At 44.1% G+C, this 12,744-nt stretch overlaps 1 protein-coding gene across 1 annotated transcript in view; it reads right to left on the minus strand.

Moving 5' to 3' along the window:
- Window positions 1-12,436, minus strand: part of LOC144499280 (doublecortin domain-containing protein 1-like) — a 420,979-nt gene extending 408,543 nt beyond the window's left edge. Inside the window, exon 1 of the mRNA XM_078221394.1 lies at window positions 12,314-12,436. Within this exon, the coding sequence (XP_078077520.1) occupies window positions 12,314-12,338 (25 nt within the window). The 5' untranslated portion in view covers window positions 12,339-12,436. The remainder of the gene's footprint in view (window positions 1-12,313) is intronic.
- Between the last annotated feature and the right edge of the window lie 308 nt (window positions 12,437-12,744).

Genomic DNA, 12,744 nt, shown 5'->3' on the forward strand with positions numbered 1-12,744 from the left:
TCTTAAAGGATATTACAAATGACAAGGCATTGCAGCGTTAATGGCAGTTGCAGAGGACAAAGTACAGATGAAATGTATTTATAATTAATAAACAATATGTAATCTGAATTCATTTTCCCCTCAGCAGCTGCACTCCCTCATCATTTAAAATCTGTGATCTGAACATACTTGCGGAGATGTATATACAAAAAAAAACTCCCTGAATGAATATTTGAATTAGAAATTCAACTGGGGCACTAAATCATTTTTCAGACAAATATCAAATCCTATGATGAGCGGAAAATCAATCAGCTTGATGGCCTGCATGTGACATTTTCAACAAACTGATAAAGCAAAAATCAGTGTGGTTTGAGAGAACCATCACTTTTGGAGGTATCAAGTGCTTGAGCAGAAAGATTAGCTGAGCAGTTATTACTGGGGATATTAGCAAACACGGTGGCACAGTGGTTAGCACTGCTGCCTCACAGCAGTGAGATTCCCGGCTTGGGTCACTATCTGTGCTGAGTCTGCGGCTGGAATTTTACCCCCTCACCCGCCCTGATTCGGGGGTCGGGGGGGGGGCAAGGCTCAAGAATGGAATTCTCAGTTGGCCTCGGGCAGGATTTTATGAGCCTGAGGTCATAGAATCTCGTCCTGCATGTTCATCCCGTGTCTGAGTGGATTTCCTCCGGGTTCCCCGGTTTCCTCCCACACTCCAAAAGATGTGCTGGTTAGGTGTATTGGCCATTGCTAAATTCTCCCTCAGTGTACTTGAACAGGTACCGGAGTGTGGCGACTAGGGGATTTTTACAGTAACTTCATTGCAGTGTTAATGTAAGCCTACTTGTGACACTAATGAAGAAACTAAAGAATAAAATAATGGTGAAATTGCTCTGTTCGCTAATTTAGCACATACTCCAATACATTTAAACAAAAGGTTAACATTTCTGTTCAAACAAGCAAAGGAAGTATGTTATGTGTTATAACCTTAAATGTTAGCCCCTTAGCATCAACAGCACTACTGGAGTATTGCAATTCCATACCAAGAAAAGAACATTAGACACGGTCATCGTGCAATGAATAAATTCTTATACAATTCGCTGAAATAAAAAGAAAAGCTCCATGTATAAAATTAAGACACCTAAATATATTTAGAATGCATGAAAATGAAGTAAAAATATTTTCAGCTATGGATTGAGTTATAAGGAGAGGCTGGATAGACTGGGACTTTTTTCTCTGGAGTGTAGGAGGCTGAGGGGTGATCTTATCGAGGTCTATAAAATAATGAGGGGCACAGATCAGCTAGATAGTCAATTTCTTTTCCCAAAGGTAGGGGAGTCTAAAACTAGAGAGCATAGGTTTAAGGTGAGAGGAGAGAGATACAAAAGTGTCCAGAGGGGCAATTTTTTCACACAGAGAGTGGTGAGTATCTGGAACAAGCTGCCAGAGGTAGTAGTAGAGGCGGGCACAATTTTGTCTTTTAAAAAGCATTTAGATAGTTACATGGGTACGATGGGTATAGAGGGATATGGGCCAAATGTGGGCAATTGGGATTAGCTTAGGGGTTTTAAAAAAAAAGGGCGGCGTGGACAAGTTGGGCCAAAGGGCCTGTTTCCATGCTGTAAACATTTCTGTTCAAACAAGCAAAGGAAGTATGTTATGTGTTATAACCTTAAATGTTAGCCCCTTAGCATCAACAGCACTACTGGAGTATTGCAATTCCATACCAAGGAAAGAACATTAGACACGGTTTGTACATGGAATGAAGCAGGGTAGATTAATCCTTCTGACTACTGGGCATCTTTTGCAACTTTCATGTTTGATAACTGCCAAAAATGATTTTTTAAATTATTCATTTGTGGGACATGGGCGTTGCTGGCCAGCATTTATTGCTCTTGCTCAGAGGGTAATTGGCAGTCAACCACATTGCTGTGGCTCTGGAGTCACATGTAGGCCGGGCCAGGTAAGGACAGCAGACTTCCTTCCCTAAAAGACATTAATGAACGAGATGGATTTTTCCGACAACTAACAATGGTTTCATGGTCATCAGTAGATTCTTAATTCCAGATATCTTTTATTGAATTCAAATTCCACCATCTGCCCGTGGCAGGATTCAAACCCAAGTCCTCAAAACATTAGCTGAGTCTCTGGAATAATAGTCTAACAGTAATACCACTAGGCCATCACCTCCCCTATACGATATTTTTTACAATGATGCTGTTAAGCAAGTAAGTAGCTCACATAAAAAAATAACAAACTTGCATTTATATAGCACCTTTCAGGATGTCACAGCTAATTAACTTTATTTTGTTGTGCAGTCATGCTTGTTTCGTGGGCAACCAATTTATGCCCAGCGGAGGAGCATCACATTCTCTACAGAACTCAAGATGATTGACTGTCGTTTGCTCTGATGCTTTTGAAGGAGGAATGTTGGTCACTGCAACAGGAGAGATCTTCAAAAAGTGGCGCTGGGCCCTTGAACACTCAGGCGGGAGCCTTGATTTGCATTTCAGCCAAACAATGATGCAACATACCCTAATGTTGCACTGACACGCCAGCCTCGGTGATGTGCTTGATTCCTGGAGGGCCAGAGGATGGAGTGCTTGAACTCACAATATTTGGATTCCAACATAAGAGTGCTACGAACTCAACCAACTTAACATCTTGTTCCCAAGTGGGTGATTTGGATGGGCTGAGAAATTCAATGTTCGGTGAGAGATCCTTCCTGTTTTTTGATCAGCAAAATTTGTCCAGCATGATCGCTTTTAGAACCTCCTACAAGATGGCACATACAGCTTGAAGTTTGTACCGCCTGGCTTGTCAAGTTGCCTGTTGGATAAGTCTCTATTTCATGTAACCTTTAGCTGTACCTTCTGAATGCAAGAGAAACATTTCTACCTATTCATTTCCTTGCACAATGCATTTCTTTTGAAATTGTCGGGTAACCAGTTATTAAGTTGTACATGTCACACATTCCAGCAGGTAACCAACATATCCCATTCTGTCTGAACTCCAGTTGCACTTGAGTTACTGATCTTTGTAAACAAGTAACCATTCTTAAAACAGTCAAATCTCTTCGTTGCAAACTCATGGGCAACAATATTTTCATGAGGCACATATCTTGGGGGTGGCGTGGTGACACAGTGGTTAGCACTGCTGCCTCATAGTGCCAGGGACCCTGGTTCGATTCCCGGCCTTGGGTCGCTGTCTGTGTGGAGTTTGCACATTCTCCCTGTGTCTGCATGGGTTTCCTCCGGGTGTTCCAGTTTCCTCCCACAGTCCAGAGATGTGCGGGTTAGGTGGATTGGCCATGCTAAATTTCCCCTTAGTGTTAGGGGGACTAGCTAGAGTAAATGCATGGGGTTATGAGGATAGGGCCTGGGTGGGATTGTGGTCGGTGCAGACTCGATGGGCCAAATGGCCTCCTTCTGCACTGTAGGATTCTATGACTTTATCCAGGTTTTGACTGTCCTGAATAATGATCGTCATGATGTGGAGATGCCGGCGTTGGACTGGGGTAAACACAGTAAGAAGTTTAACAACACCAGGTTAAAGTCCAACAGGTTTATTTGGTAGCAAAAGCCACACAAGCTTTCGGAGCTCCAAGCCCCTTCTTCAGGTGAGTGGGAATTCTGTTCACAAACAGAGCATATAAAGACACAGACTCAATTTACATGAATAATGGTTGGAATGCCATTCCAACCATTATTCATGGAAATTGAGTCTGTGTCTTTATATGCTCTGTTTGTGAACAGAATTCCCACTCACCTGAAGAAGGGGCTTGGAGCTCCAAAAGCTTGTGTGGCTTTTGCTACCAAATAAACCTGTTGGACTTTAACCTGGTGTTGTTAAACTTCTTACTGAATAATGATAACAGGGCCTATGACTGTTTGTTCACGAACGTTATTCCTTTTCCAAGACGTTCTCCCCTTGATGCTTCTTTCCATTGTGAGTGGCAGAATAAGGTTGAAAGTTTATTTATTAGTGTCACAAGTAGGCTCACATTAACACTGCAATGAAGTTATTGTGAAAATCCCCTCAACGCCGCTCCCCAATGTCTGGTTGGCTACACTGAGGGAGAATTTAGCATGGTCAATGTACCTAACCAGCGTCTTTCCAGCAGTGTGGGAGGAAAACAGAGCACCTGGAGGAAACCCACGTAGACACAGAGAGAATGTGCTGACACCACACTGACAGTGACCCAAGTCAGGAATTGAACCCGGGTCCCTGGCACTGTGAGGCAGCAGTGCTAACCACTGTGCCACCATGCTGCCCTAATGGAATCAACCATTCTGGAAAGAGAGTTTGTAACAATCGGGCGAACAACCAATTGTTTCTTTTCTGAACAGACCCAACTGTTTGTGCCCAACCAAAAAATCTCTACACACTGATAAATTTGGATAGTGTGATTCTTTGTCATTATATCGCAAGGTCACAAGGTGAATAAATGAAGAAGCTCATTCAGCTCATCTTAATTTATCTACTCAGAATAAAGAAAATCTTCTCTTCTCCCCTACCCCTAATCACATCATCAGTCTGTGAAAAACTCCAATGTTTTTTATTTTGGCTCAACCTGGAAGGTCATCCAAATGTTGATCACTTTTTGCATGAAGAAACACTTTCTGGTAACTGTCCAAAATTTCCTTTTCACCAGTTCTCAAACTACAACGAACCTATTAATGGGAGTCTTTTTCTCCTTTTTGTCCCAAGCTGTTCCAAATATACACCACTTCATGGTCAAAAGGCTGACCTGGAGTTCTGCCAATGTGGCTCCAAGATGAACCACTAGGAGGTGTGCATGAGCAACATGGGTGAATTCTTCCCATTCCTCCTTCCTCTGTGGTTAAACCAGAATTTCTTTTAAAAATCAGGTGCACTGAGAATGGCTATCTTTTAACCAATCCAAACTGGAAACTGGCTGGGACATTAGGCATGGAACATGGTTGAAACAGAGAGCAGTTCCACTTATTTAAAAGTTTTTTTAAAAAGTTTATTTATTAGTCACAAGTAAGCTTACATGAACACAGCAATGAAGTTACTGTGAAAATCCCCAAGTCACCACAGTCTGGTGTCTGTTCAGGTACTACACTGAGGGAGAATTTAGCATGGCCAATGCATGTAACCAGCACATCTTGGACTATGGGAGGAAACCACAGAACCCAAAGGAAACCCACGCAGCCAATGACCCAAGCTGGGAATTGAACCTGGGTTCCTGGTGCTGTGAGGCAGCAGTGCTAACCACTGTGCCATTGTGCCAACCCGTTAGCAGCTCACATGTTAATGTCTATATCTTGTGAATCTAATTATGCTGATATACGGACCTTTGAAAATCTCCTTGTCTGTTTCACAGCGAATAAAACACACTGCACACATTACAGAGACAGTGACCATCACTCCAGGCCACTTCAGTTTGGCTGGATAATGACCTAAACTGTGATTAGCTGTGATCTGTTTCATGCTGTAATGAGATGACTGGCGAATACAACATCAGCAGCAGCAGCATACTTTCCCCACAATTCACGGCAAAACAGAAACCATTGTATCAATAACAATGACTACAGATGCGGAAATGATGATAATGCACTATTGGGCCAATGTTATCAACATGCACACTGCAGAGAGAGTCTCACCTGCCAAGAGCACAGATCAGGAAACTCATTTTAATGGGAGGAAAATGATGGGAAAAAAACCTCTCCATTTTCTGATTTCTCAGTGAATGAGGCTCTCCAACCAGGATGCAGTTGCATAATATCGCCTCTTTTGGGTCAAAACTCTGAGGACTCCATCAGAAGAAAAGACATCTGTTTATGGGCTAGAGAAATTGTTACGATACTTCTAAGATGTTACACTTAATTATACAAATTATTACTTTCAGCAAAGGTACATCAGAGTCACAGGATGGGGAGCCGAATAGCACTGATGCTCACGTTGGACTGAATCAAGTAGTTAAATGCAAGAGCTCAGCACAACATCGTGGGCCGAAGGGCCTGTTCTGTGCTGTACTGTTCTATGTTCTATGTAAGTACTATTAACGGCTGCCCCAGCTAATGTTAGTTCCTTGCAATGCCAGCACCATGGGTGTGAATTGATGAACTATACCCCTGTAGCACCTCATTTGGGAAGACTATCACACTGCCCTTTCCTATTAAGTTTCGCTAATAATATGTTACAATACTCAGAAACATCTGCTAAAGTCATGAAAGTTGGAGATATGGTTACTCCAGCAAAATAAAGCAATATAATCCATTCTTTACATCACCTTTGCTGCATCACTTACACTGTAATAGGTCTAATAGGTGTGTGTGCATGGGACATAATTTTCAGTAATTTTGCTTATTGATTTGAAATATTTCACTATCATATTTTAATCGCAGGTAAGCCTGTCAGTAAACAGGTATTCGCATCTTTTCCGTTCGGTGCTGTAGAATATCAATTAAATTCATGCAAGTCACATTGTTTATAGTGCTCCTTTATATTACGGTTTGCAACTCTCTTCTTAACATGCCCTACTAAAGTTATGGGAACACTGCGCATTATGTTCTGCCTTACTATACCTACTATCTCTGTTCTCTGGTGACAAGCCCATCTGCCACCTGCTCTAGTCTGCGTCCCAGCGACAACTGTCGAGCAGCACCAAGATTGATTATCAGTCAAAAGCAATAACAGAGCACCAGATTTCTGTGGGTTAAGCTTGCTGATCCAGCAAGAGTTGGTATGAAATTTCAGCATTGCGTGCCAACATTTTGGTGCTGAAAGAACAGCAGTGCATGTCGCCATGAAATACAGCCAAAAGAAACACAAACAAAGCATAAAGTCTGTCCTCCCAGTTTAGCCTATTAAAAGAGAAAGTGCAGCTGGAACACTTGCAGTAGCTGTCGCAATACAAGGATTATTAAGCCCAGACTTTCTTTTCAGCATTCATCTCCGAAACTCTATGGTAACTAATTGTATTTCAGCCAACATATCACAATTAGATGAGTGGATCTAATTTAACATACATTTATATTACAACATGCAAGGAGTGTACAAAGCGGTACTTGCAAAGTAACATGAATCCTTGAGGAGAGGAAATGCTTTATAAATCATACAGCACTTAGAATTGTAAAACTTATAGGCAGTAGGAAGCCAGTCAGCCCATCACATCTGCACTGGATTGTACCTGTGAAGCAAACTATTTTGTATTTTAGAATCTATTCCTCTCTTTAGGATCTCGAGGTAAGTGGATATTAATCATTTTCAAAAACAAAACTGAGTGGGTGTAAGCAATAAACATATCCCATTAAAATGCACCCTCTATTGGCTTCCTGAGAGACTTCCACTGTGTCTGTCAAACAGCAAATTAATTAATGCAGCAGTGTTTCAATGTTCAAAATGAGGGCATTCAAAATTTCAACCATACCTTATACTATACTGGAATGTAAAGAACACAAGCATATTCTGCCTGGTCACGCCAACCAGAGAGTTTGCAACTTCCAATCAACACTTGACAGTTGCATTTTTACAAGTATGAGTCTGTGATTCGGATTGGAGAGGTACAAGTAGGTGCTCTTCGTCATAGTTGGTACAAGTATTCATGGAGCTTTCTATTAATTCATCGCCGGAAGGTATATAGGTACAATTCCCAGAACTGCTTTGAGTAACGAGAAGTTTAGCCCAAGTACAATATAAACTCAACGTTTCGTTCAAAATTGGTAAGCCCTTGCATTTTTATCAGCTGACATTCAGCATACCTCTTTTCATACATTCATAGACATTTACAAAGAACAAAGAACAAAGAAAATTACAGCACAGGAACAGGCCCTTCGGTCCTCCAAGTCTGCACTGACCATGCTACCTGACTTAACTAAAACCCCCTACGCTTCCGGGGACCATATCCCTCTATTCCCATCTCATTCATGTACTTGTCAAGACGCCCCTTAAAAGTCACTACCGTATCCGCATCCACTACCTCCTCCGGCGACGAGTTCCAGGCACCCACCACTCTCTGTGTAAAACATCTGCCTCGTACATCTCTTTTAAAACTTGCCCCTCGCACCTTAAACCTATGCCCCCTAGTAATTGACTCTTCCACCCTGGGAAAAAGCTTCTGACTATCCACTCTGTCCATGCCTCTCATAATCTTGTAGACTTCTATCAGGTCTCCCCTCAACCTCCGTCGCTCCAGTGAGAACAAACCAAGTTTCTCCAACCTCTCCTCATAGCTAATGCCCCCCATACCAGGCAACATCCTGGTAAATCTTTTCTGTACCCTCTCCAAGGCCTCCACTTCCTTCTGGTAGTGTGGCGACCAGAATTGAACACTATATTCCAAGTACACTATATTCCATTACAGAAGGAGGCCATTCAGCCCATCATGTCCATGCCAATCAACAAAGATCTGACTACACTAATCCCATTTTCTAGCGCTTGGCCCATATCCCTGGAGGTTATGGCTGCACAAATGAATATGTACATACTTCTTAAATATTACAAGACTTTCTGACTCAATCACCTTTTCAGGCAGTGAGTTCCAAACTCCCATCATCCTCTGAGTGAAAACGTTTCTCCTCAACTCCCCTCCCAGCCTTCTACCTCTTAGCTCAATCCATGACCCCTGATTATTGACCCCTCTACTAATGGAAAAAGTGCTTTCCTATTCAGCCCTCTTTGCCCCTCATAATCTTATACACCTTCATCAGGTCCCCTCTCAACCTTCACTGCTCCAAGGGAAACAGCTCCAGTCTATCCAAGCTATCCCCATAGTTCAGACCCTCCAGCCCTGGTAGCATCCTGGTAAATCTCCTCTGCACCCGCTCCAGTGTAATCACAGGGGTCATTCGCCGGTCCTGTTTGACACTGGCGGGAATCTTGACATCCCGCTGAGTGGGGTATCGGGGCTAAAACGGAATTCCCAATGGACATCAAACCCGTTGCCATTCATCCAGCCGGCCCCGCCAGCCCTGATAAGATTCCCGTCCAGTACGCAGAACCACCAATTTGAATGTAATTAGCGGGCTTGAAGCCCAATTCAAAGTCCTCCCGCCATTCACCCACCTCCCCAGCAGGATCTGAGCCAGGTGCTGATCATGAGCATTGTGGTCCTGATGCATTGGACCCCGAGGGGGGGTCAAAGAGATAAGTGCAGTGCCCATGTACTCCTCTGCCACTGTTGGGCTGCAGAGGGAGGGTCCCTCAAGTGGGTTGCATGGACTCGTGTTGGGAGCAAAGCGTTGACAAAGAACAAAGAACAGTACAGCACAGAAAACAGGCCCTTCGGCCCTCCAAGCCTGTGCCGCTCATTGGTCCAACTCGACCATTCGTTTGTATCCCTCCATTCCCAGACTGCTCATGTGGCTATCCAGGTAAATCTTAAACGATGCCAGCATGTCTGCCTCCACCACCCTACTTGGCAGCGCATTCCAGGCCCCCACCACTCTGTATAAAAAATGTCCCTCTGATAAGTGAGTTATACCTTGCCCCTCTCACCTTGAGCCCGTGACCCCTCGTGATTGTCACCTCTGATCATGACCTTGGCACTCTCCCCTGAGATGGGGGTCTTGTGCTAGACTGCCCCTTCTAGCCTTGGAAAACCTGAAAGTCACTCTTGGCACAGTGATTTCAGACATCTCTCTGATCAAAGTCTTCATTCTGGTCAGTGTACTGTGAAAACTTTGAAGTTGGCTGCTCACTTTGATCTCCCTGTCCTTTGGACTCCTAGCAGGCTTCCAAATCCCAGCAGCACACAATTCTTCAGAAGGGATTCCCCTCTCTCTCTCTCAGAAGCTGCAGGTGTGAGAGGACCCCTTTCAAGTCTGTGTAGAGTTTGCAAGTTCTCCCTGTGTCTGAGTGGTTTTCCTCTGTGTGCTCCGGTTTCCTCCGGGTGCTCCAGTTTCCTCTCACACTCCAAAAATGTTCTGGTTAGATGCACTGGTAAAGGCATGGGGTTAAGGGAATAGGACAGAGAGGGGAGTCCAGGTGGGATGCTCTTTCAGAGAATCAGTGCATATTCAATGGGCTGAGTGGCCTCTTTCTGCACTGTACAGATTCTATGGCCCTGTGTCTCTAAGTCCTCTGACTGACGGGAGAAGTCACTTCCAGTGGAGGTGGGGGCAGAGGGGAGATGGCGGATTCCCTTCTCCACAGCTGTTCAGTCAGCCCCATTTTTTTTAACACTGTATTTATTCCTAGTCTCAGAGCCTTCCTAGAAAGCACAAATCCTTGGAAATCTTTTGAACTATTTTTTTCTTACTTTGAAAACCTTTGATTTCATTCAATTTCAGAGTGCAGTCTAACAAGCCTTTCATTAAAAGCCTAATGGTTTTTGTACAGAATGCAATGTTTACCTTTTCCTTCATGGCTGGATGCATCTGAATTACCCCCCATTGCTTATACAAAAGAGGAATTGCGAGCACCTTGATGCTTTGAAATTGCCTGCAGCTGTGGACCAAGATGGGGCTAGAATGGGCAGTCTAGCCACAAGACCCATATCCCAGGCCTTAAGTTGAGGTCAGCCCCTTGCCCCCGTCCCGAGCCCACCGAACCCCCAGGACCCTTGAGGGAGCCTCCCTCTGGAGCTAGATAGAGGCAGTAAGGCACATGGGCACCGCATTTACCTCCTTCACCCCCCTCTAAGTATAAGGCACCAGGCCAAGGCGGCACTGCCAGGGTGGCAAGGTTGGCACTGCTAAGTCCTGAGAGGGGCTCTGAGGGGAGTCCTGAGGAAGATCCTGAGGGGGGGGGGGAGCTCATTAGGAGGGGTCCATCTGATGGAGTGTCTCTCTGACGGGGAGGTGGGGCCATTGAGACCGCTGGCTCGGGTCACCCTCATGCCTGCATTGTGTGGGTGGAGGGGGTTGGTGGTGGTTGTGTGTGTGTGACCCAATCTTCCCCTGGTAGGCTGAGGATGTCTCCCTCTGATGAGGGTTTGGTGGTGCTCCCCTGGTCAGCAGGGGAGGGGGGGTCACCATTTCCGTTATGGGAGTAGGGGGTGCCTGTCAGCACAGAGATCAGGGAGCCCTTTAAATATGCATCATCAGGTGGGAAAATCGTACCTCATAGCCACTGCTAATGCCAGCGGGAAACACTCCAGTTTTACACATCCTTCCTATCAGCAGAACTGCACGCAGTACTCCAATTGTGGCCTAATCAGTGTTTTATACAGTTCCAGCATGACCTCCCTGCTCTTGTATTCTACACCTCGGCTAATAAAGGACAAATATCCCTAATGCCTTCTTAACCACCTTATCCACCTACCCTGCCACCTTCAAGAACCTGTGGATATGCTCCCCAAAATCCCTCTGACCATCAGTACTTTCCAGGTTCCTATCATTCACAGTCTAATCCTTTTTCTTGTTAGCCCTTCCCTCCTCAAATGCATTCCTCACACTTTTCCGGGTTGAATTCCATTTGCCACTGCTCTGCCCACCTGACCAGTTCATTGATATCCTCCTGCAGGCTACAGCTATCCTCCTCACTATTTACCAAGCTAACAATTTTTGTGTCATCCGCAAACCTCTTGATCTTACCCCTTACACTTAAGTCCAAATCATTAATGTACACCACAAATAGCAAGGGCCCCATCACTGAGCTCTGCGGAACCCCAGTGGAAACAGACTTCCAGTCACAGAAACATCCCTCTACCATAACACTCTGCTCCTGGCCTCTCAGCCAGTCTTGGATCCAACGTGCCACTTTGCCTTGGATACTATGGGCTGTTACTTTCTTGACCAGTCTGCCAAGATGGACCTTATCAAAAGCCTTGCTAAAATCCATATAGACCACATCACATGCACTACCTTCATCAATATTCCTAGATACCTCCTCAAAAAATTCAACTACATTTGTCAAACACAACCTTCCTTGAACAAATTCATGTTGATTATCACTTTGATCTGGGATTCTCTGGTTTCGCATGCCCCTCCACCGCTGCCAGCAAGAATGGAGAATTTGGCATTCAACCAAATCTCCATTCATAGCAGCGGGACCAGAGAATCCCAGCCACGGACAAGGTCAGAGAATTTTCAACTGCAAAAGGTTTTGGGGCCAAAATAACGAGACTCATTTGCGAGTCGTCATTTTCCAAGTGTAGGCAAGGTTGCCCCCAGAGTGCAGATTAAATGTTGCCCAGCATAGTATGAATGCAGTCATCTGTACATTTTAAATACACAAAAGTCAATTTTGAAGAGCTGAAACGACAACAGGAAAAACACTGAAAAAAAACACAGGAGGCCCACCAGTGTTTGTTAAGATAAAAGACACAAAGGTTTTCTGCTGAATAGCTAACTTGACCTTTGACTTTACAGATGCTGACTAACCTGCTCTGTATTTCCAGCATTTTGTTGCTTTAGTTTTGTACCTTTTATCTTTTTGGATGGATCCATAAATGGCTCTCCAGTTGAAATGTAAACATCAGCATTATGAGGGATGTCCCTTGGCTCAAATGCTTCTCGACCACTTGCCAGAAATACCCTCCGTGCAGCTGAGTTCAGGTCGAGCCTTACCGTGCAGGCTTCCAGCAGCTGAGAATGGAAATGATATCCCGCCATCAGTAAAACACTAAAAAAAAACCTCCAAATATATATTTTTAAATCAAGAGACAATTAGGCATGATTATTAAACATTTTATCGTGGGTTAAGTTACAGTTTACCTTTGTAGCACAATCAGGAATATGCAAAACTATTTTTTTCCTAATAATTCAAAGCAGTTCTGCAGGATAGGTAATACAGCAAGATAGGTACATGGAGCGAACGCATTGAAATATCAAATTTGATTTCAAAGTTAATTAA

Source organism: Mustelus asterias, chromosome 9 (genome assembly GCF_964213995.1).
Source record: "Mustelus asterias chromosome 9, sMusAst1.hap1.1, whole genome shotgun sequence".
In the NCBI taxonomy this organism is placed as follows: domain Eukaryota; kingdom Metazoa; phylum Chordata; class Chondrichthyes; order Carcharhiniformes; family Triakidae; genus Mustelus; species Mustelus asterias.